General features: G+C 34.7%; 1 protein-coding gene and 1 pseudogene across 1 annotated transcript; one reads left to right on the top strand and one right to left on the bottom strand.

Moving 5' to 3' along the window:
• Positions 1 to 71: 71 nt before the first annotated feature.
• LOC139037668 (craniofacial development protein 2-like) lies at positions 72 to 949 on the top strand (annotated as a pseudogene).
• An 18,817-nt stretch (positions 950 to 19,766) lies between these two features.
• Positions 19,767 to 25,309, bottom strand: PABPC4L (poly(A) binding protein cytoplasmic 4 like). Its single transcript, XM_020905863.2, has one exon. It carries the CDS (start codon positions 24,441 to 24,443, stop codon positions 23,331 to 23,333), a length of 1,113 nt encoding a protein of 370 aa, XP_020761522.1. The 5' UTR covers positions 24,444 to 25,309; the 3' UTR covers positions 19,767 to 23,330.
• Between the last annotated feature and the right edge of the window lie 867 nt (positions 25,310 to 26,176).

Genomic DNA, 26,176 nt, shown 5'->3' with positions numbered 1-26,176 from the left:
CATGAACAGTATGAAAAGACAAAAAGATAGGAAACGGAAAGATGAACTCCCCAGGTCAGTAGGAGCCCAAAATGGTACTGGAGAACAGTGGAGAAAAAACTCCAGGAAGAAAGAAGAGACAGAGCCAAAGCAAAAACAACACCCAGTATGTGGACGTGACTGGAGATGGAAGTAAAGTCCGACGTTGTAAAGAATGATATTGCATAGGAACCTGGAATGTTAGGTCCATGAATCAAGGCAAATTGGAAGTGGTCAAATAGGAGATGGCAAGAGTGAATGTTGACATTTTAGGAATCCATGAGCTAAAATGGACTGGAATGGGTGAATTTAACTCAAATGACCATTATACCTACTACTGTGGGCAAGAATCTCTTAGAAGAAAGGAGTAGCCCTCATAGTCAACAACAGAGTCTGAAGTGCAGTTCTTGGATGCAATCTCAAAAATGACAGAATGATTTCTGTTCATTTCCTAGGCAAACCATTCAATACCACAGTAATCCAAGTCTATGCCCCCCACCAGTAAACTGAAGAAGCTGAACAGTTCTATGAAGACATAAAAGACTTTCTAGAACTAACACCCCAAAATGATGTTTTTTTCATTATAGGGGACTGGAATGCAAAAGTAGGAAGTAAAGAGATACCTGGAGTAACAGGCATATTTGGCCTTGGAGTACAGAATGAAGAAGTGCAAAGGCTAACAGAATTTTGCCAAGAGAAGGCACTGGTGATAGCAAATGCCCTCTTCCAACAACAGAAGAGAAGACTCTACACATGGACATCACCAGACCATCAATACTGAAATCAGATTGATTATATTCTTTGAAGCCAAAGGTGGAGAAGCTCTACACAGTCAGCAAAAACAAGACCAGGAGCTGACTGTGTCTCAGATCATGAACTCCTTATTGTCAAATTCAGACTTAAACTGAAGAAAGTAGGGAAAACCACTAGACCATACAGGTATGACCTAAATCAAATCTCTTAACGACTATACAGTGGAAGTGACAAACAGATTCAAGGGATTAGATCTGATTGACAGAGTGCCTGATGAACTATGGATGGAGGTTCATGACATTGTACAGGAGGCAATATCATCCCCAAGAAAAAGAAATTCAAAAAGGCAAAATGGATGTCTGAGGAGGCCTTACAAATAGCTGAGAAAAGAAGATAAGTGAAAGGCAAAGAAGAAAAGATATACACATTTGAATGTAGAGTTCCAAAGAATAGCAAGGAGAGATAAGAAAGCCTTCCTCAGCAATGGATGCAAAAAAATAGAGGAAAACAATAGAGTAGGAAAGACTAGAGATCTCGTCAAGAAAATTAGAGATTCCAAGGGAACATTTCATGCAAAGATGGGCACAATAAAGGACATAAACAGTATGGACCTAACAGAAGCAGAAGATATTAAGTGGTGGCAAGACTACACAGAAGAACTATACAGAAAAGATCTTCATGACCCAGATTACCACAATGGTGTGATCCCTCACCTAGAGCCAGACATCCTGGAATGCAAAGTCAAGTGGACCTTAGGAAGCATCACTACGAACAAAGCTAGTGGAGGTGATGGAATTCCAATTGAGCTATTTCAAATCCTAAAAGATGATGCTGTGAAAGTGCTGATTTGCAATCAATAAGGCAGCAAATTTGGAAAACTCAGCAGTGCCAGAGGACTGGAAAAGGTCAGTTTTTATTCCAATCCCAAAGAAAGGCAATGCCAAAAGCTGTTCTAACCATCACACAATTGCACTTATCTCACATGCTAGCAAATAATGCTCAAAATTCTCCAAGCTAGTCTTCAACAGTAGGTGAACTGTGAACTTTCAGATGTTCAAGCTGGATTTAGAAAAGGTAGAGGAGCTAGAGATCAAACTGCCAATATCTGTTGGATCATGGAAAAAAGCAAGAGAGTTCCAGGAAAACATCTACTTCTGCTTTATTGACTACACCAAAACCTTTGACTATGTGGATCACAACAAACTGGAAAATTCTGAAATAGATGGGAATGCCAGATCACCTGAGCTCCTTTCTGAGAAATCAGTATGTAGGTCAAGAAGCAACAGTTAGAACTGCACATGGAACAATAGACTGGCTCCAAATCAGGAAAGGAGTACCTCAAGGCTGTATATTGTCACCCTTTTATTTCACTTATACGCAGAGTACATCATGCAAAATGCCAGGCTGGATGATGCCCAAGCTGGAATCAAGATTGCTAGGAAAAACATAACCTCAGATATGCAGATGACACCACCCTTATGGCAGAAAGTGAAGAAGAACTAAAGAGCCTCTTGATGAAAGTGAAAGAAGACAGTGTAAAAGTTGACTTAAAACTCAACATTCAGAAAACTAAGATCATGGTATCCGGCCCCATCACTTCATGGCAAATAGATGGGGGAACAATGGAAACAGTGACAGACTTTATTTTTGGGAGACCCCAAATCACTAGAGATGGTGACTGTAGCCATGAAATTAAAAGACACTTGCTTCTTGGAAGAAACACTATGAACAACCTAGACAGCATATTAAAAAGCAGAGACATTACTTTGCCAACCAAGGTCTGTCTAGTCAAAACTATGGTTTTTTCAGTAGTCATGTATGGATGTGAGAGTTGGACTATAAAGAAAGTTGATTGCTGAAGCATTGATGCTTTTGAACAGCAGTGTTGGAGGAGACTCTTAAGTGTCCTTTGGCTAGCAAGGAGATCCAACCAGTCATTCCTAGAGGAAATCAGTCCCGAATAGGTATTATAATGACTGATGCTGAAGCTCCAATATTTTAGCCACCTGACATGAAGAACTGAAGTCATTGGAAAAGGCTGTGATGCTGGGAAAGATTGAAGGCAGGAGGAGAAGGGAATGACAGAGAATGAGATGGTTGGATGGAATCACTGACTTGATGGACATCAGTTTGAGTAAGTTTGGGATGTAAGTAAGATGTAAGTAAGATGGACAGGGGAGCTTAGTGTGCTGCCATGGGATTGCAAAGAACTGGACATGACTGACTGAACAGAATTGAACTGATTGATTTCTATAGGGCAGTCACTTGAGAAACCCCAAATCAGGGGATGATTGTTTGTAAAGATAAAACTTGGTAATATAAGGATGGATAGTCAAGTTGTGTCATCTTGTTTCAAGAATATAGAATCCAGGCTCACCACTTGTTAAGCAGAATAGGAGGCAATATTTTGAGCCAGAGCAAAAAATAAGGCAACAGTTGCCTCAGTTGTGGTAAGACAGCTGTGATAAAACTTTTAATATGTGAACACTCAGGTTCCCTGTGACAGTCTTAAAAGATCATATGTATAAACATATACTGAGAATTTCCTGCATCAGGGCACTGAATTTGTTGGGGGCAAGAGTTAATGCGTTGTGTGGATTAGGTTGAAGTGCACCAAATTCTTTTGTTAATGCTGATTGTGACTATCTACTTTTAACAGCTGAACTTGGATATTCTAGAAAAACATAAGCTGTGCATTCAACTTTTACTTTACATTGGTTTGGCAAACACACTGGACTATTTATTTAAATAAGAGATTTCTTTTTCTTCCTTTTAATCATTTCAAATAAAGACCTTTGTAAAAGACAGGATAAGTGAAAAATAACTAAAAACCTTTCTATGTAACTTACTTTTAACCAGTTCACTTACTTGTTGAAAGAGCAGATAACGAAAAAGTCAACAGAGAAAAAATGATGGTTCATAAAAATACAAATGTCTTCATTTGAATGCAATTGTTAGAAACATGGAAGTTTAATAACCCCACAGATGGTCCTCAAATTAAGCACATTTGTGGTATTTAAAACCAACCAACACTGATAAATAAAAAGAGTGGAATTACTCCATATGAAGAAAATAAAAAGTTTATCATCAAGTGTTTATCTTGTTAACCTCTTATTAACTTCGTGTGACCTTTGGTTTGCATCATTTATTTTTTCACACCACTCATTTTTCACACATTTATTCATTTCTTATATATGCAAAAGTATTGTCCTAGGTGATATATTTAAAAAAATACAAGACACAAACCTACTTGAAAATTGCTTATTATCTTATTTGGGTGCTTCAGTGTCAGCTAAGTGTTCCCCAATAAGTATATTGTCTTGCAATTTTTTTTTTTTAATTTTTGAAGAAGTCTTTTAAGAATTTTTAATTGAAGGATAATTGCTTTACAATGTTGTGTTGGTTTCTGCCATACAGCAACGTGTCAGTCATAACTATATACATTTATCCCCTTGCCCGTGAGCCTCCCTCCCACCCCCACATCCCCCCACCCCAGGTCATCACAGAGAGCCAGCTGGGTTCCCTGTGTTATATAAAAGCTTTCCACTCGCTATCCATTTTACACATTGCAGTGTATATATGTCAATGCTACTTTCTCAGTTCATCCTACTCTCTCCTTCCCTCGCTGCATACACAAGTCCAATCTCTATGTCTGGATCTCCATTCTTTCCCTGAAGATAGCTTTATAAGTGCCGTTTTTCTAGATTCCATATATATGTACTAATATATGATATTTGCTTTTTCTCTTTCTGAACAACTTCGCTCTGTATAACAGGCTCTAGGTTCATTCACTTTACTACAACTAACTCAGCTTCATTCCTTTTTATGGCTGAGTAATGTTCCATGGTATATAGGTACCACAACTGCTTTCTACATTCATCTGCCAATGGATATCTAGGCTGCTTCTGTATCTTGACCATTGTAAATAGTCAGCAATAGTGATATTCCTTTTTTTAATTAATAAAAAGAATTTTAATTTAGAACATGTGTGCCCATGTTAAGAAACATGCTGATGCTTTAAAAAGAGATATGCAAATTGACCTTCTGTCCTCTTTCTTTTCCCTCCTCCTTTCTAGCTAGTAAGGAGATGGGATGATAAAAGCTGGAATAACATGGCATTGGAAGCCATGTTGTAAAGGGCAAGTGAACGATATAAAAGGAGTTCAGATGCCACACCAGTAAAGTGGCTATATTGGCCCCAAATTCTACATGAAAGGAAATAAAATTTTATTAAATTTCATCCCTTGCTATATTTGAGACTTGTGAAAAACTGACTTATTTTAACATGTAGAGATAAGTCAATAATTCTTAACTTTATTAACTTTGAACACATTTATAATAAAATTTCATAATTTACACTTATTCTGAAACTAAGTTCATTGATAATAATTTTATGAACACTTAATTTAAAAGTATATCTTATCAATCAGATTATAATGTAAGGATAATAGTAAGAAAGGTGATTTATTAAAAATGTATTTCAAGATATAAAATTTGAGCAAGGCTACATTAGAAAAAAAATGCAGTAGTTCGATGCTTGGGGATACATAAAATAATTTAAGACTGGTAGAACTGCTCCATATAAGAAGCAGAGAAAGGAAAGTAGGAAAGAAGAAAGGATGGAGGGGAGGAAGGAAGGAAAGAAGGGAGGGAGGAACAGAGGGAGGGAGAGGTGAACAAAAAAATTAAATTAAAAACAATAAAACAAAGACTGTATGAAAGTTGTGAGGCATACATTGGTGTCAGTATCAGATTATATTTGGAAAGCAATGAAAATAAAAATAATAATTTTAGTATTTAACTTACATAATATAGATTTATCATTTTTGGACAAAAACAAAAAACATGTAGACAAAAGTGGTATTAAATATATTAAAACATTCTATTAATGAATTTCAATATAATCTCAACTTTTCTTGAGTCACTGCTAAATTAATATTATTTAAATTTACTTACAAAATAATTTTGTTGATTACTCTCTCAAATACCCTGTTAAACATTTGCAGTTTCTTTTTTTACAGTAAAAATACTATCAATGTAAAATTATTTTCAAATAAACATGTAGCTGCAAATGTACATGTAATTTATAGGTATATGTAATTCCTTCCAAAGAAATGAGCATGAAAGTCTTAACTGGACCCAAAAGATTTTATAACTCAACTCCTTTTGTCATTCTTATGCCATAAAGTCATCTTCTACATCAATTAATTCTTCCTCCAAATGTTTGGCTAACACATTCCTCATTCACTTCAAATAAATTCAATATTTAAGGTTCATGCTGACTTAGAATCATAATTTTTAACAGCAACCAAAAAATTATAGCAAGATGCTTCCAAATCAGTTTGTTTAAGTATATCCCTATCAAATTTCAACCAGTATTGGAAACTAAAATTCTCATGAGTAAGACTATTTTATTACATACAGGTTTTAGTAATTCCCTGATTATTCCCCACACTTTAGTGAGATACATCTCATTTCCATGTAGCCCAAGACAGATTTATTTTAACTCTGCAAATATATCTAAAAAATTTATCATACCATTTGCTGTATTTTAGTTTCAATTTTTAATTTTTCACTGAAAAAAAGCAACAATGGTGAAAATATTTTTTAAAGTTTCTTTGAAATATCACTGTAGCTCAAAATGGTAATAAAAGGTTACTAAATAATCTATCATTCCAGAAATTACTATACATTTTACATTGATTATTATGATACATTATGCATTAATAGCTCAGTAACTTCATTGATTTTTGAAGTCTTTTTCAAAGTTCTTGGCAACTAAGTGCTGTTGATGAATAATGCAATAAATTGCTAAAACACCTGGTGTTTCTTTTTAAGTTGGCTGTAAAGCTGTGTTACCCACTAACCCGCGTCACTGTTCCATCTGTTGTACAAGCAGTGTCATTGGAAGAGGGAATTTTTTTTTTCTGTGAACTGATTTTAAAGGTTTCAAATATTGACAAACTCTGTGTACCACAGTCTGTTATTTTAAATGACATCTCCTCTATTATTTTTTCATTCTTTTTGAAGTGTGTGTATGGTAACCTCAGCTTGTTATATACTTCATTTACTTTTGCTTTCTCATTGATTTATATGAAAACAGTAATTTTGTTCAATGAAAAGAAATAAATTATTACATTTGAACTATCACCACAATACAAATTACTTAATATACAGTTGGCAAGATAAATTTTTCTCTAATATTGTATTGTGTGCACGCTCAGTCATTTCAGTCACGTCTGACCCTTTGAATTCCTATGGACTGCAGACCCCCAGGCTCCCTTCCATGGGATTCTCTAGACAAGAATATTAGAGTGGGTTGCCATGCACTCTTTTTGGAGGATCTTCCTGACCCAGAGATTGAACCCATATCTCCTGAGTCTCCTGCATTGCAGGCAGATTCTTCACCCACTGAGGCACCTGAGAAGCCTTAATATTGCATAGTTCATCATATTTTATATTATTTGTACTTCATATAAGAAAGAAAAGAAGTCTTGATATTCTGGATTTAAGACTTTTTGAACATCCCAATGAAAGTACAATGCTTTTCAAAACTGTCTTTAAATATCAGAATTATGTGGTCAGTGTCTCTTTTTAAAATTTGCATTCACTCTTGATATTTTTGTTGCTTAACTAGAAAAAAAAATCAATATATTATCATTTTAGAATGAAGTTAGATAAAAGCCAACAACAAAATTTAACCAAATAATGTTGACATCTTTCTTTATATTTAGCATTCTTTACCAGCTGAGCCACCAGGGAAGCCCAACATTTTAAAATAAGATCTAAAATCACCATTATCGTACCTATGCAATCATAGACTGATATGTGTGTCAGTGTAGAAGCTGTTTGATGACTCATATATCACAAATTATATGACCAAAGATGAGGTGATTTTTCAAAATGTTAAACAATTCCTGGTTAACCTCCAAACAAAGCAAAGTTCAATCTCTGCAAAATTTACTCAGTACTTAACTTTGATGCACATGAGAGCTGTATAAAATCTATTTTGTATATATGTGTAAAAGGAAATGCAGTTCTAGGCCCTATTTAACACTGACTGATACTTTATTTCAGTAAGTTTCTATTAAAGAACCCTTTCTATTTTCACTTTATAAACTCTGATTATATATTATTTATTTTGTTCCTCTTGTCATCCATTATCTATTTTTCTCCCTCATCCACACACATACATACAGCTCCACACATGTAACATGCACCCATATATACATACATAATCTGAATTCGCCCTTTCTTAAAGAGGGGAAAACTTGTCTGCCATCTTCACTGCTCCATCCCCAAGACTTAACCTGACACATTGTAGGCGCTAAATAAATATCTATTAAGTAAACATATATTTTATATTTTGATCCTTTTATTTGAGTTAAATGCATCACTCTTCTAAGTGAATTCCATGACATAGCTTAAGAAACAAAGTAACAGTTTGGTTAGTTTGAACAGGTTAGAACAACTCAAGGGGAACACTGTCCGATGTGATGAGTAGCAGCCATGTCTAACATGGTTATTTTAATGTTAACTACCAAAGAAGCTTTTACATCAGAAGATAAATAGTTTTTAAATTTTAATTCCCAAAATAAAACTGAAATGAGCTGATTCTAATATTTGTACAAAGTGTTATTCACCTACAAACTTTCAAAAAAAAAAAAAAGGACATTTCTAGCCTCTTATGTAAGAAACAACAAACAGAAACACTGTATTCAGAAGGAGCCAAGGTACCCTTTTGTAGGAATGTTGAATGATAGTTTGCCTGAGGAATACCAGGATTGGTCATGTTTGCGTATTTAGATTAATAGTACACTTCTACAAGGTTTATGCTGTAATTGGAACTTAAGAAACATTTGTTAAGTATTATCTGTCAGAGTCTGAAGAGACCCAAAGAGAATGTATATCATTATGCAAAATTACTAATTAAGTACAAGTAATTTAGCAGATAATTTACATGTTCATTTTATAACAGAAATTATTTAGTTTAGGGTTCTCTTTGTATTTCTAAAGTAATCGTGACCCAAGGGATCACAGACTGTTAAGAAGAAGTATAAATTATGGAATGAGACATATGTTTAACTGACTCATAGAGCTTTTGTTGTAGCTAATGATTCCTCTAACAGTAATTGCATAAGGGAAAACATTTTCTTTTTAAGTAAATAATGTTCATTACCTCTTAAATCTACTGTCACTTGACAACATTAATGTGGAAAAATTTCCACCTTCTTGATTAGCTCTCCAAGGATATCCAGCAGCTTTAAATTAACATTGATCAAACAGAAACCATCATATCCATCAAACTGTTCTTACAAACATTGAATGTACAGGAAAATAATATTTTAATAGATTCTAGAAAGAAAAACACTTACTCTCCTGAAATAAACAGTAAATACACTGCAAATTATTTATATGAGGAAACTCGTTGAAACTTGGGATTCACTTTGTGGCTATTGATAAGCACTATCTCTATTATAAATCTCAAATAATAAAATATTAAAGGTTTGCATTTATAGTTAAATTATGTCCATATTGTGTCAATAATTGTTATCTGAACACTGCAACTTGGGAAGAAAAAAGAAAACTATTTACCTTCCTAAACTGACCATTTTATTCAAGCTGCCTAAAAACTTCATGAGGAATGAGGAATTCATTTTCTTCACAGATTTAGTACCAATAATCTAAGGCATACTTTAAGTGACAATTCCCTCAAGTTCTTTCTGTTTTCTTTTGGTTTAATTCACTACTGCATTTCATGCAGATTCTTTACCATCTGAGCCACCAGGGAAGTCTATTAATTTACTACTGGCTTTTAAATAATTTTAAAAAAATAGTATTTGTCTTATTTTTCTAGTGGCTATTGATGTGATTTAATTCTATTAAATTTCCTCTGATAATTACTTCAATTTTATCTCAGATTATGTAATGGCTTGCTAAATTTTTGAGACGTATCGCAGTTTGATATCTATTTCCAGTTTCATCAGAGTTAACGCTGTATGTTAATTTCTGGGCAGAAGAAACTTATGTTTTTCAATTTTCTTATGTATTCCTAGTGTTATTGAAAGTGTTCAGAGAAACTTCTATATTTTATTTCTATTTTGGGGAATGTAATAAGATTTCCTCTGTGGCATAAAAATGGTCAATTTGCATGAACATTTCCTCTGCAGTTAAAAAAGTGCAGTATCTCTTGTTTAAGATTTCAATATATAAAGTCTAAGTTATTAATGATAAGTGTTCAGTACTTCAAAGTCTTTATAAAATTTGCTAATTTGATCTGCTTTGGATAAGAAGAGGTGTATTCAATTTTACTTTTTAAACATTTCTTCTTTCATGGCTATAACTGCTGATTAAACTGTTTCATTTTTTGCATAAAATTAGTGACATAATTTCACTAACAAATATTGTTTTTAACTTTTAAAAAATTGTAGTTTCATTATTTTATATTGTTTTATTGGTCTAAGTTTTACTTTATCAGATATCAAGATTTGAACCTCTATTTACTTTTCAGTTGGGCTTATTTTTATCACTTTTGAAGGGTTTTTTTCTTTAGGTCTGTCTCTTATATAGTGCATAATTTTTAATAAAAATATTTTCTTTCTTTTGATAATTTAAGCTGATTTATTTATTGTTATAATTAATATATATATATAACATCTAATCTCATATTTTAAATTCTTATTCACATATATATATATCAATATGTGGTCATTTATTCTTGCATTGTATATTTTAATATTTAGAAAGGCTTATAATTCTAGATTAATGGTTACTTTATACTAATAATTTTTAGAATATTCTTAGTCTTCTCACTTAAGAAATATTGTCTATTGTTTCCCTTTACAAACAATATTAACTAGCAACTTTTTCTTCCTTCTCCCTCATTCCCTCCAAATTCAATTTGAAGTCATCTCTTTTACTCCCAGTTAATACTTAAAGGAAATTAGTGAATTGACTCTGCTTTCATGTCTCTCTCAATTTTATAAACCACTTCTGTTTTAACTAAAATGGCAGAGCATTTAAGTTACACATACTTCATCATCTCCCTTGAGTTTATCACTTAGCCTTTTTCTTATAGAAATAAATTTTTTCAAGGTTTTTCACCAGCTTCAAGTTGATATCCTCAGTTATTCTCATTTTCTAAAGATAATTTTCTAGACTTCTTAAGGAAGAACTTTTGGAAACAATATTCCTGTGTTCTTTCATATTCTTAAAATCTTTTCATGGCTTTTACATGGATAGATATATCTTTTAATCATACTTTCTTTCCTTAGACTCTTACAGTTTTCTGGTACAAAACATTACTGTTCAAAATTCTAATGTCAGTATAAGTTTATTTTCTTCATATAGGAACATTTTGTCTGAAAGCTCAAGGATGTTTTTCATTTTGCTCTTAAGTATAACAATTTTGCTAGAAAATTTCAAAGTGTTAGGTTTTATTCACTCTAGGTTGATTTTGCCAGGCATATATATAGTGTTGACTTTTCCTCTTGATATTATCTAAATACTTATTACTGTTTCCCTTTCACTTTAAATTTTATTTTCATATTTCTAACATGATCAGATGTCTTTTTACATCATCATGTCCAATATCATCTCAATTTTTTTTATGTTGATTGATGATGTTTTTCATAACTCCTAACAGTTTCTTTGAAACTTTAACAAATTTTGCAAGAGTAAGGTAAACTTTTTATCTTTTTTTGTGCATGTCTCTTGGGCATGATTTCATTGTAGGAATGTTATCCTGTTTCTTAGTATTAAAGGCTCAATCCCCACCCCCACATTCCCATTTACATGTTCAAGTCCTAACCTCCAGTACTTTAGAATGTGACTAAACTTGGAGATAGGATCTTTAAATGAGGACACCAGGGTGGGGTCGCAGAGTTGGATAGGACTGAGCCAGTAAGCACAGCACCACACAGCACAGGGTCAGCCCTAATCCAATCCGACTCCTATTCTTATAAAAAGAAGAAAGTAGGACATAGATACAGAGGAAAGACCCTATAAAACAGAGGTCTGCAACCCCGGGACTATGGCTCCATACTCGTCCACAGTGTGTTAAAAACCAGGCCACACAGTATTCCATCTCTTTAAGAATTTTCCAGTCTGTTGTGATCCACAGAGTCAGAGGCTTTAGCAGAAGTAGATGTTTTCTTGGCACTGCCTTTCCCCATGATCCATCGAAGGTTGGCAATTTGAAGTCTGGTACCTCTGCCTCTTTGAAACCTAGCTTGTATATCTGGGAGTTTGTGGTTTAGGTATTGCAGAAGCCTAGCCTGAAGAACTTTTCAGCATAACCTTGATAGCATATGAAGTAAACACAATTGTATGGTAGTTTGAACATTCTTTGGCATTGCCCTTCTTGGAGATTGGAATGAAAACTGAACTTTTCCAGTCCTGTGACCACTGCGGGGTTTTCTAGATTTGCTGGCATATTGAGTGGAGCATCATTTTTTAGGATTTGAAAAAGCTACATTTCAAATTCCATCACCTACACCTACACAACTTTGTTTATAGTAATGCTTCCTAAAGCCCACTTGACTTCACACTCCAAGATGTCGGGCTCTAGGTGAATGGCCACACCATCACAGTTATTCAGGTCATTAAGACCTTTTTTTGCATAGCTTTTCTGTGTATTCTTGCTACCTCTTCTTAATCTCTTCTGCTTCTGTTAGGTCTTTACTGCTTCTGTCCTTAATCTTGCCTATCCTTGCATGAAATATTCCCTTTGATATCTCCAGTTTTCTTGAAGAGCTCTCTAGTCTTACCCATTCTATTGTTTTCCTTTGTTTCTTTGCATTGTTCATTTAAGAAGGTCTTATCTCTCCTTACCATTCTCTGGAACTCTGCTTTCAGTTGGCTGTATCTTTTCCCTTCTCCCTGCCTGTTACTTCTCTTCTTTCCTCAGCTATTTGTAAGGCCTCCTCAGACAACCATTTTCCTTTCTTGCATTTCTTTTTTGGGGATGGTTTTGATCACCACCTCCTGAATAATGTTACAAACTTCCATCTGTAGTTCTTCAGGTACTCTATCCTACCAGATCTAGTCCCTTGAGTCTATTCCTCACCTCCTCTGTATAATATAAGGAATTTGATTTAGGTCATACCTGAATGGCCTGGTGCTTTTTCCTACTTTCTTCAATTTAAACCTGAATTTTGCCATAAGGAGCTATGATCTGAGCCATAGTCAGCTTCAGGTCTTATTTTTGTTGATTGTGCAGAGCTTCTCCATCTTTGGCTGCAAAAAATAAAATCATTCTGATTTCAATATTGACCATCTGGTGATGTCCATGTGTAGTGTCACATCTTGGTTTGTTGGAAAACAGTGTTTACTATGACCAGTGTGTTCTCTTAATAAAATTCTGTTAGCCTTTGCCCTGCATCATTTTGTACTTCAAGGTCAAATTTGCCTGTTATTCTGGGTATCTCTTGACTTCCTACTTTTACATTCCAATCCCCTATGATGAAAAGGACATCTTTTTTTGGTGTTAGTTCTAGAAGGTCTCATAGGTCTTCATAGAACTGGTCAAACTCAGCTTCTTTGGCATCACTGGTTGCAGACTTGGATTACTGTGATGTTGAATGGTTTGCCTTGGAAATGAACCAAGATCATCCTGCCATTTTTGAGATGGCACCCCTAGTAGGTACTATAAGACTAAAGGCTAATTGATTATGGAACATACATTAGAACCAGTGAATCCCAAGATCAGATTATTACTCCATTGTATTTCAGTGATGTGAACTTCTTTTTCAGTGAAAACACCAATATGCCTACTTTTGGTTTAATCCATTTTTAAATTCTTCACCTCTTTTACTTTTTTTTTGCCTCTCAGGATTTATATGTCATTACCACCTGTACCTTCTGTATGCATAACTTGATGCACCAAGATTTGATTGGTTCAACCAGTTACCAACTGAATTAAAGTTATAGTTGGATAGATCTCTTTTGTTTGCCTATTGCTGATTTTCACCAGAGCTGTTTTTGAACTGTTTCGAATCATTGTTTTAGTCAGCTGTGGACAATATAATATGGCCATATGTTGAATGCTTGACCACCTACAGGAACCTGCCCATTGCTTTGTTCAGAAGAGTTAAGAGAGCATAAAATACTTATTTTCAACAATGTTGATGTTCTCTGATGCTCAGAACATACTAAAAGTTAGAGTCATAGTTTATATAGCTTCCTGCATTTCCATGTCCATTCTAGGATAAGATATAAGTATATGTGAGTTTGTGGACCTACTAAAAAATAAGATTCAATAAATAAAAAGTTAATTAAGTTTGTTTCATGCCAGTCTTGGCACTCAAGCCATTATTGCTTTGATTGTTTGGTTGTGATGTCACCCAAATGATCTATACAGTTTTCTGATAAAGAATTAATAAAACGGGATTCCTTTGAGCAATTTGGAAGAAGATGATGGTAATTCTAGGCTGCAGAGCAATATACAAAGAAAATACATTGAGAACATATATCAAATAAAAGAAAAAGAATCAAGTAGAAAACTACAAATGTAAAATAGTCTTAACAGCAATCTCTTTCCAAATTAATTCAGATACCTAAAGAATACAAAGCTGTTTGCAAAGCTGCTTAAGCAAAGGGGAAATTTCTGTTGGCTCGTGTAGTTTGGAAAGAAACACGTGATGAACAGTGACCTAGAATCCTCAGTTAATCTCATGGCCACAGCTTGATGAGGGAAATCAGAAAAAGAATATAGCTTGTTTAAACTACGCTTCACTACTAACTTTAAAATTTATATACTCAAATATATTACATGTTACATGTTGGCACATTAGAAACTGCATATGCATTAACTTGTATTTTTTTTTCAATTGACAAAACTGAGTAGAGGGAACACTCAATATCCCATAGATAACTGATTACAATCAATTAACATATTGTGGTTCATATAAAAAAGTAAATAATCATTAATGTATGGCAAGGAGGTTGGGTAGCTAGGCATTATGTTATAAGCGAATATATTTCTATTTTTTTAGAATAATAAAAATATTTTACTATAACATAGTAAAAATAAGAAATAACATCAAAACATTTTATAATAACAAAAACATCATACAGCTAGGAATAAGACTAAAAATATGCAAGACTTCTAAACAAGAACTGCATAGTATTGTTGAAAAAATTAAGGGGTACAATTAAAGTGATATCCATTTTCATGAGTTAGAAGACTATTCAGTAGGCTTTCAACTCAGAATCAATATGATCATGATGAATTCCCAAAAGGAATACATGTTTATATGCATGTGCATACATATGCACAACTAGATGTATGAAACTTCACAAGTTGTGTTTTTTCATTTCTAATAATAATCAGATAACTAAGAATAACCAAGTAAATCTTTAGTAAGAATAACAAGATGAAAGGATTTGTTCTGATATAAAGATTACAATGTAATAACAACTACATGACACTGGCAAAGGATAAACAACTAGACTAACGGAATAGAAATCCAGAAACTGACTTGGTAAAACAAATAAAGGCATATGATAGCACTTCAGAGTTAGGCAGGGAAAAGGCTATACTTTTCAGTAAATAGCAGTACTGAATCTGCTGGATGTCTAAATGGAAATAAAAAAGATCACTTCTGAACTCACATTATAACAAAAAATAAATTTCAGGTAGATTGTAGATCGAAATGTAAAATATTAAACTTTTAGATATCACCAAAAAAAGGCATAACCTGGGCTGTCACCCATCCAACCCATGATCTGTTTATATTTCAACCTAACTATACAATAAAAGATGAATGGATAAAAAGAATGCGGTGGTGGTAGCTATTTAGTCACTAAGCCATTTCCAACTCTTGTGATCCCATGGACTATAGCCCACTCCTCTGTCCATGGAATTTCCCAGACAAGAATACTGAAATAGGTTTCCATGTCTTTCTTCAGGGGATTGAATCCAAGTCTCCTGCATTGCAGGTGGAGTCTTTACTGCTGAGCTATGAGGCAAGCCCAAAAGAATGTGGTATATCCATACAAATAGATATTATTCATGCATAAAAAGGAATTGAGTACTGATATAAGCTGCAATATGAACATCTTAAAACATTAAGCTAGGCAAAGGAACCTAAACACAAAAGGTAACATATGATAACATTTACGTCAAATGTCCAAAACAGGCAAATTCTAGATATATAAATTTGTGTTTGCTAGGTTCTAGGAGGAGGAGAAAATGGGATTAACTGCTCGTGGATATATGAAGTTTCTTCTGATATGATAAAAAAATATTCTGGAATTGGATAAAGGTGATTTCACACAAACTTTTCAATATACTACAAACCAATGAATCACACATTTGAAAATGGTTACTTTTATGACACATAATTCATAACAGTCTAAGAGGACATGATAATTCACAAAATTGCATTAGTTGTTCATTTAACTTCCTAAGTTGATCCTGAACAATAGACTTCATTTAGATGTAATGATTTGCTACCGAATGTTATTTCTCTACCCAATATTTTCTTTTTAAAAACTGATGATTGCTTTACTTTTTCTTTTACAAAGGCAGGCCAGTTTCCATCACATGTTCCTGGTAAAATAATAGATATCCCACTAAGACATATATCCAATCTATGCCCTAAAATGCTAAAAAAAAAAAAAAAAAAAAGGTAGGGAGGAGAATGAGTTGTTAATAAAATAATAATAATAAAATATTTAAAAATAACATTCTAAATGTTTGAAGATGAGCCTCCCTGACCTTTTGTAAATGCTTGCTTTTTTTTCTCCCTACAACAATATGCCAATGGTCTAATTTCAAAACAGGTACTGCTGCCTCTATAGTGTAACAGTCTATAGAATGTCTTTCTTAACCCTTGTAAGAAAAGAAAAGAAAAGAATACTTCATTTTCAAACGAAGAGCTCTTACTTATTTTGATATGGCAATAAATCCCGCTCTCTTTTTTTTTAATTAGCCAGTTAGAAGATCTCTTTTATTCCATATAACAGACAGCATACTATTTTAGAAAAAGTTAAAGCTTTGAGTGAGTCAGAGTTTAGGATGACACTTAAAAAAAACTTGAATAAGAACAGTTTATTTCTAGCAAACTAACCAAGAGAAATCATAGCATAGGAATAGGATGAAAAGCGACATCAAGACCAAAAATAATGCATGTATTAGGCATGGTAAAGATTTACATGTGACATGGCTATGAGAGGTTGCAATATATTTTGGTTAAAATAAAAATAAATAGTAAATTAAATAAAATAAATGTATTTATTAAATAAAGTAAATTAAAATAAAAATGAAATAACCATACAATCTCAGTACTATGCATGAAATATAAGTGAATAGAGTAGTGGATAATACTAGATTACTAACAATCCCCTTGGTAATTCAGTAAAATAGTGATGTGTCAAAATAATTCTAACATCTGACTTGCATTCAAATTGAGGCACTTTTTTGCTTAACAAAGATTTGCTGGAATTACTATTATAAAGACTTATTTTCACTTCAAGGAACTAGATTTAGCAATATGTCAAAATTGTGGTGTATTGGTATGCCACTGGCACATGTACAAAATAAAATGGAATATAAATCAAAATTGTGATTCAAAACACACTGTCAGATATGGTTTTCTGAGATAAGAATATTCCACTGGAAACACCAATTAAAAAATTCAAACACATACAACACAGTGAATCATAACCAATATTCACTGTATGCAAAAAAAAATTAATAACAACATCCTCCATGTTAGTGACATTACATTTGAAACTCAAATGTGCTGTTAGCATTTGGCAGAACTTAACCAGGGATAATTTTATCTAAGGTGATGTAAATACGGTGGGTTAACAACTTCTGATGTGACATCGTTGTCTAAACTGCCAATCTCTCTCAGAAGTTAAGCCTGTTCTATGACAAAGAATGCTACTAAGAGGATCATTTTTCTTTTCTTAACTGATGGGTTCAATTGTGTCATTCGGGGAACTTCAATACAGTTAAAAACATTTTATAAACTCTTAGACCTGACCCTTAGACAAAAATAAAAAGGAGCTATAAATACTTCCTCTGAATAAACTTACAAAATAATCTGATCTTAACAGATTCAAATACAAGTAAATGTGTAATTCGGAATTTAGTACCTCTGTTTTTTGTTTTCTTACAGTGCATAGTTAAAATGTGAGGTTGTACCAAATTTGTGTTATACAGGGAAAATTAAACTGAAAAGCTTGGATAAGTCCAGTTTTGTTCATTCTGACAATTTTAATGTATTAAAGGATCTAATATAAATTCTTTAGTAAAGAAAATGAGTGCCCATCCATTTAGGTTTGTGGTACCTAGATTCATTTTATATAGTGGGGCCATTTGAAGGCACCTAACTTTGTAGATGCTTTTTCAAGATTTTTCTATTACATTGTCAGTGGGAAATTTTTAAAAAAATTCTTTATACAGAATATCACATTAGTTGGTGATACATAGTAAATTCTTTCCCTCTGGTGGTATGATTCTAAAATATTAACATACATGAAGATATACTTGACAGACTAAATTAGAGCTCAAGAAACCAATACCTTATTAAATGTAAAGTTATATTTGAAATATTCTTGATCATTTGTAATCTGTTGATAATTATTTTTGGTGGAAACCCATTGTATATTGTATGCCCAGTCATCTCTGACTTTTTGCAACCCCATGGACTATATAGCCCACCAGGCTCCTCTGTCCATAATTTTCCAGGCAACAATACTAGAGTGAGTTGCCATGTCTTACTCCAGGGGATCTTACTGACCCAGGGATTGAACCCATGTCTCTCATGTCTCCTGCATCAGCAGGTGGATTCTTTACCACTGAACCACCTAGGAAGGTTGAAAAGCCCCTGGGGTGACTAAATTGAATTTGAACTTTTCAGTAAAATTTTCAATAGATGTCTAATTTAGATCTAATAAAGCATGACATGTAAAAACACAGTTCCCATTACTAAGCAAAAATGAATTCAATTTTATACAGGATATATTGCACAGTTTAGTCCCTATGATGATACAACCTGAGGGAAAAGAAACTGGTGAGTTTGACTCAAGTGTTGAAAATTATTTGCAGGGAGAAACTTTAAGAACTAATTGTAAGTTAATGTTAGCAGGAGAAAATATCCAGTAAGTACTGAAATTAAAAATTAGGTATACATGATAAAAAAAAATCCAGGGTTTAGTGGATGCATACGCCTATAAATATCTCCATTCTTACTGAAATTTCTTTCATTCATAAGCCCATTCTACACAGAAAGTTGACTTATTTCTTAATTCTAATGGCAGATCTTATAGAATATATATATCAATAATGGACAATGAGAACTGAGAGATAAAGTTGTTAAAAGGTTTCTAGGAAAGGTATTATACTCTGAATGTTACTGTGTCTCAGTGTGATGACAGGAATTCTTGTAAACATCCTGACCCTCTCCCTGATGATGACACTGAGACAGAGAGGGTGAAGAGTTAGAACCAATATAGACGTTTTCATATACCTTACATGAAGATACCTTAAGTCTGAATATTTTAATAAAATTTCCTTTTCTAATGTGAGTTGGATTTTCTATTACTTGCAGCCAAAGATATTCTGAGATTATTTAATTTGTTTGACCCTTTATATATTTAAAAATTATATTTTTGAAGTATTATTATTTACTTTAAAAAATTACATTATGATGTACATTTTCCAAATAGAATACAAGTAAGCTAATTCAAAATCCTCAAAATATTAACTGAATTTTGCTTTAACAATTAAATTCAAAAGTGTCTTTAAAATAGTCCCTGATGAAAACTTAGAAGTTCTTTTCAATCATGGTCCCATAATTATGAATAACTTAAAAACAAATACTAGTTCATACAAGAATTGCTCTTTTAAAACATAAAATATGAATGAACATCTTCATTTAAAAATGAAAGTTGTTTTCAATTTACTCTTATGAGAAACTGATTGCCAGAAAATCAGAAATACTTAAAAATAAACAAATGAAAATAATTTTTGGACATGAGCATTTTGGACACCACTGAAAGATTCAGCCTTTATTTGATCTCTTTTCAATGGATTTATACAAATGTTAAGAACATGAAAATATCAATTCTAAACCACTTTAAAAAGCTTGTTATTACTAACTATAAATCCACTTAAAATCTTAAAAAATAAAATTTCAAAAGGCACATATTTATTCAATTGGCTGTACAAGCAGACATCCTTATAACAAACTTGGCAATGTGTGAGGACAGAGAAGGGGGCGCAGAAGCAGTAGGGTAAGGCATCTCTATGGAAATTAGCTTTTACAGGAATACTTATTAGAAAGTGAAGATTCTTTTCATTTATCAAGGCACTTGGACTTAAAAAGAGTACAGCTTCTTTAATGCCTGAATCTCTGCTGCCACAAGAACTCGATAGCATCACACACACAAAAAATTTATAGTAAGTAAAATTTAAATAATAAAAACCTACAGGATCTTTTGTAAACTTTTTGTAAACTGACAGTCATTTCTTAAGGTAAATATTAAAAATAAGAAATTTTTACTAAAATGGCATACTACTGTGCCATGAAACTATAGCCATAATTCACCTAAACAAACTGACATTATGCCCTATTAAATCCTCATACATGTGAGAAGAGAATTCAGTTCCCTGATATTATCTTGCTAATTCATTTACAAGTACTGTGAACTATTGTTCAAATACATGAACATTTATATAAAATGGACTTTCCAGAAGAAGATGTCAAGGCTTGATATGTGTACTACAGCTTCCAGTCCTGTTGCCTGGCACCCTTTCTTAAAAGCTCTCTGCTTTGCAGGTAAGTACTTATCAACACAGTAATCCAAAGAGCTAAAGAATTATAATTGGCTTATGGATTCCACATACACTTTCATAGTAAATCAGTATTTACCAACATATGTTAGTAGAATTGGAAAAGCAACATACTTTAAAAAAAATATTTAGTATAAGCTATGAATAAGATACTGTATACACAAAAGCTTTGCTTAGGAAGTATTAAGAATATGAAACTCTGAAAGTCATAGAAGACAATACAGATGAATTGCATGTGTGTATGGGGGGTTTGTATATTTGAGGTGTTTAAAGTGTTTTGAAATGTAACATTAAAGCCACCAAACTAAGAGTTTGAAAAATCTGAGGTTAAAAATTTAATTTTGGAATGACCCTCAAAACCATAAACAAGCTGAGAGTATCAGGGAAAAGAAGTCTAAAAACTCCATATAAATAAAAAACTCCCCCACAGGAAAACACATTAAGATCATGAAAATAAACTGACATCATTTACAAAAATATGAAAATACAAATGTCCAGTAATTACAAGAAATGCTGTTTAAATTTTGAGGTAATAAAGTAGTAAAATAAATAATCATGAAATATTTTGTTTTTACATATCATGTTGAATCAGACAACGTAAGCAAAATCCCTCTTAGTATATGGAAATGAGCAGTCCTATTCACAATGGAAATGTTGGTTGTTTTTGTTTTTTTTCCACAGTGGAAATGTTAAGTAGCACAAGTTTCTGAACAGCATTTGGGTAATATTTATCAAACTTAGTTTTTAAATTGTTGGCCTTTTAAACATTAATTCCAATGAATCACACATTTTCTTAATAAATTAATTATATATATCAGCATATATGAATTTGCAAGGGTGTTTATCTCCAAGTTGTTTATGATAGAACAAAAAAAGGAGAATGGAAGAGATAATCTAGTAACCTATATGTTTATCAAGAGAAAATTGTTACATTATGGTACAAACATTAAAAGGAAGATAAAAAAATCATTAAAATTATAGTGCAAATACTTACTTCCAACTACCCATGGAAGCTGACTGTGTCATACTGTCAAATTAGGAAAGCAGTTTAAAGAAGTTTTATAAGTATGATTCTATTTTTGTTAAACTATGTGTATAAGTATAGGAAAAATTGGGGAAGAGATGCAACACATTTTAATAGAAGATCTGTCTGCACAGTAGGATTATATGTTGCTATAATTTTTTCATTGTCTAAAAGATACTTTTAATTTAGAAAATGTGCAATGAATGTTCATATAGTTGATAGACAAATAAACAGAAACAGATTTTCTCATTCTTTCACAACTAAAGTATTGCCAAAGTAAAATATTTTAATATTTCTGTAATATTGTACTGGTAATATATGAAACAGAGGACTTGGATATATGGTTACAGGGAGCAATTAAGCAGAGGGAAAAAAAAAATAAAACAACAAATACAAGAAAACTATTTTCTAGACACCTTTGGTATGAGAGAATCAGAATTTTAAAAGTAATTAGTTAAATGTAAATAACTCTTGGATCTATCTCCAAACTGGATTTCAAATAGCACACAGTAAAAGTAAGTATAATAAAACCCTTTTTAAAAAGTAAAGAGGAACCACATCATATAAAGATAAGGCAGGAGAGAAGAAAAGTCTGAAAATGGGGCTGAAATCAAAATTATTCTGGACAACAGGCTAAGTGCTGTAACTTCAATTTATCAGAAAATCAGTTAGTGAGCTTCTGATTAATCAAATCTAAAAGTTAGCTTTACTGGGTTACAAAGCTCTTTAGGTCTAATAAAAAGGACAGGGAGGTCATAAAAATAGGAAAGTTTTACTTCTCTGAACCCTGAGATAGTATCACTACATGGAACAACATATAACAGAAATTAGAAAACACAGTTGTTAAACAAAATGTCTATGTTCCCTATATATGACTTACATAATATTAGTTCCTGATTCAAAACACATAATTTTATGCTGTATGCGAAGGCCAATTTTTGACCTGAATTGATACAGGGTTATAACTTAAGGAATGTAGAAGTTAAGGTTTTACTACTCAAGTCACAAATCTGATAACCAGCAAGTACCTGAATTATGTTAACCAATGGGAAGAACAGTAAAATATCCTATAAGGCAGATTTGTAGGCAACACTAAAGTAATTCCATCATTAATTTTGGCCATCAGAAAAACAATCATTTCAGGATAAAAACTGGAAGAAAATTCAATGATTTTCTACTATTTTAAATATTAATTCATAGATACTGAGTTTGTAGTAGCAATTTTAAAACTTTGGTTTCTTTTAAAAACATTAGATGAGAAATTAGAAAGTTTTTTTTTATAAAAATAAATTACTTTGCAATGCTTAGGTATTTTAAGAAATACTTTGGGCATATTTTCATGGAAGAAATTAAAGCTAGCAATACTATTAAAATAAGAAAAAGTATGCAAAAAAACGCAAGTAATTACCACACTTCAGTTGGTTCAAAATGTAGTAAAAATATATCCAATTATACTTATTACTATGAACACTATATCAAAATCAGAAAAATATACCATATTATAATCACATGGTGTGACTGTAAAAAGAACCAAGGTTCTAAGATTCACTTGTTTTTTCTCCAAAGGAAAATAAATAGTTTTGTATACAAAACTTTCCATCACAACGTTTACTAAACTAACCAGCCATCAGCTGGAATTTAAAATTAACTGAGGAGAATTCAGGCAGAGATCACTAACATTCCTCAGTCTGCAGCAACACACTGGCTGATGTAGAAAGTTTTCCTCTCCTAGGGTTTCTGGGCCAGGGCGATGTTGAGTGGCTTGGAGCCTAAGATGCGGCCATTCATCTCAGTCATTGCTTTAGTGGCCTCCTCCGCAGAGGAGAAGCAGATCAAGCCAAACCCTTTGCTTCGCCCTTCTTCCTGCATTACCTTAACCCTGCTAATTGATCCAAATGAAGAAAATTCCCTCCGCAGTTTTTCATCATCAATGGTCTCATCCAGGTTCTTAATATAGAGCTTCGCACCCTGGCACCGCCGAAATCTTTCATGTTTCAGCTGCTCAAACATTTGCTTTAACTCAGCCTGTCGCTCTGCTTTCTTTTGTGCCCGGCCTACAAAAAGCAGCTGTCCATTTATGTCCTTTCCATTCATTTCTTCAACAGCCCTTTTGGCAGCCTCATGGCGGTCAAAACTCACAAAGCCAAAGCCTTTGGATTTTCCACTGGAATCTGTCATAACCTTAACACTCAGGGTTTTGCCATATTTACTGAAAACTTCCTTCAGTCTCTCATCATCCATCTCATCTCCAAAGTTTTTGATGTAAACATTGGTGAACTCATGGGCTTTGTTTTGGAACTCGGCTTCTCGATCTTTGCGGCTTTTGAATCTGCCAACGAACAGCCGGCAGTCCTTAAGTAGTGCCCCATTCATCTCCTCGATGGCCCTGTCGGCGGCGATCTGGTTTTGAAAGTGCACGAATGCGTAGCCCCGGGAGCCCTGATCATCACTCATCACCTTGGAGGACAGGATCTTCCCAAAAGCTGAAAAGTGTTCATAAAGGGTTTTGTTATCAATGGATTTGTCCAGATTCTTGATGAACACGTTCCCAATTCCAGATTTCCTTAAGTAGGCGTCACGTTGAGACCACATGAGACGGATGGATTTGCCCTTTATCAGGTCAAAGTTCATGGTGTCCAGGGCCTTCTGTGCGTCCGCCAGCTGCAGAAAGTTGACATAGGCGTAGCCCAGGGAGCGGCGGGTGAGCAGGTCCCTGCAGATGCGGATGGACAAGACGGGCCCCACGGCGCTGAACTTCTTGAACAGCAGGTCCTCGGTGACGTCCGCATGGAGGTCACCCACGTACAAGGAGGCCTGGCGGTACTTGGCTGCTATATTCATTTTGCTCCTCACCCCCAGAAGCCGGTCCCTAAAGAGCTCCTGGGGTGATTTCTGCAGGAGTGTGGCCCAGGCTTATGCGTGGTGGCCTCTGAGTCACGGCTTGGCGGCTCAATGTTGGGGTGCATGTATGGCTGGCAAGGCTCAGGCATCATCCTCACTCCAAAGCCCCCCAGAAACCAGTCGGGTCCATCCTGGAACAGGGGGCGACAGAGATTTGAAATCTCAAAGAAAGGCTCCCAGGACAAGCCTGTCTTTCGCGGCCAGTTTGTGAGGAATCTTCAGGTGGCGGGCTGGCCCTCCATCTGAGTGTTCTCCACTCTGGTTCAGTACTCTGGCCGCTGGTTTCCAAATAAAAATAGGCCTTGCTCAGGCCGGTTTAAAGTTACAGCCTCCGGGGAAGAATTCCACAAGTGGCCGCTGAGGCGACGACCCGGGACACGGCGCGCGGCGGCGAAAGCGGGGCCCCGGAGCCCCGAACCGCCCGGGACCGGGTCGTGCTGGCGCCGCCGCCCGGGCGCGGCCGGGGGTTCCGCGGGCTCCGCGCGCCTTGACCGACCCCGGCCGTTTTCCTCCCTGCAGACCCCGCGCGGAGCCCTGGGAAGGACGGGTGGGGGATGGGGAGGCGGACAGATCGACGGGATGGATGGACGGACGGACGGACGGACGGACGGCGGCGGCCGCGGCCCGGTGGGCGGCGGCGGCCGAGCGGGGGCTGGGGGCTCACCCGGGCTGCGGCCGGCGGGGGGCGGACTGGAAGCCCGGAACTCGCGCGCTCAACTTCCCGCGCACTCGCTGCCAAGGGGGATGTTTTCTTTTTAATATTTTTGGAGAATGTTCTTCTTCCCACCCGGCCCTCTCGCTCACTTCCCAGCCCCCTCAGAAGGCTTGGCTGAGGAGCAGGAGGCGGTGACCAGGGTGGAGAAAGACGGCCTAGGGGAGTGGCCCTAATAAACCCACCCGCCCGCTGGCCCTGGCGTAAGTCTGACTGCGGGAGCTTTGCCAAGTGTGGATCTGGGCTTGTCACTTCCTAACTTCAAACCGTCCAGCGGCTTCCTTTGACTCTTGGATAAGATCCAACATCCGTACCTTGTTCTACAAAGTTCTATGGGATTCCTTCCATGTTCAGCCTCAACTGCCCCCTGGATCCCCTTACTAAACTATATGCCTTCTTTTGTTGAGAGACAACTTGACAAAGCTGGGTAGATGCTCTTTCCAAACAGAAGCTTCCCCTGTACAACTTTTGAAAACCTTTAGTTTTCACTCTTAGAAAGTTACACTACTTTGTATTTTCCTGGAGTTGTCTAATTTAAATATATTGTACATTCCATGGTAGTAGGGACTATAAACTCATTTTATTTCCTGGCTTAACTTGGAGAAATGAGGTGCTCAGCATTTACTGAAAGAACCCATTGCGTGGAATAGATGAGATATGTAATCTGAGGTTGGTTTTCACGCCTGGAAACATGGACATAGAGTTCCTTACCTCAGAGTATTGTAAAGCTTTAGTGAATTAGTAGATTTGGAAATGTCTGACACAATATCTGGCAGAAAATAGGCTTTGAATAACATCGGTTTTATTTCCTCTAGTTAAATAAATTCCTTAACATTTCCATAAAACATTAAATTTGAATCATCATGCATTTTAAAGAATGTTACTGCAAAATTGCATTGTATGGATTGGTTTATATAAGGTTAATCTAGTGTTTTCAAACTTTAGTGGACAGAGAAATGCA

Source organism: Odocoileus virginianus, chromosome 12, assembly GCF_023699985.2.
Source record: "Odocoileus virginianus isolate 20LAN1187 ecotype Illinois chromosome 12, Ovbor_1.2, whole genome shotgun sequence".
Classification (NCBI taxonomy): domain Eukaryota; kingdom Metazoa; phylum Chordata; class Mammalia; order Artiodactyla; family Cervidae; genus Odocoileus; species Odocoileus virginianus.
Note: the sequence above shows the minus strand (reverse complement) of the source record. Positions and strands in the feature narration are given on the sequence as shown.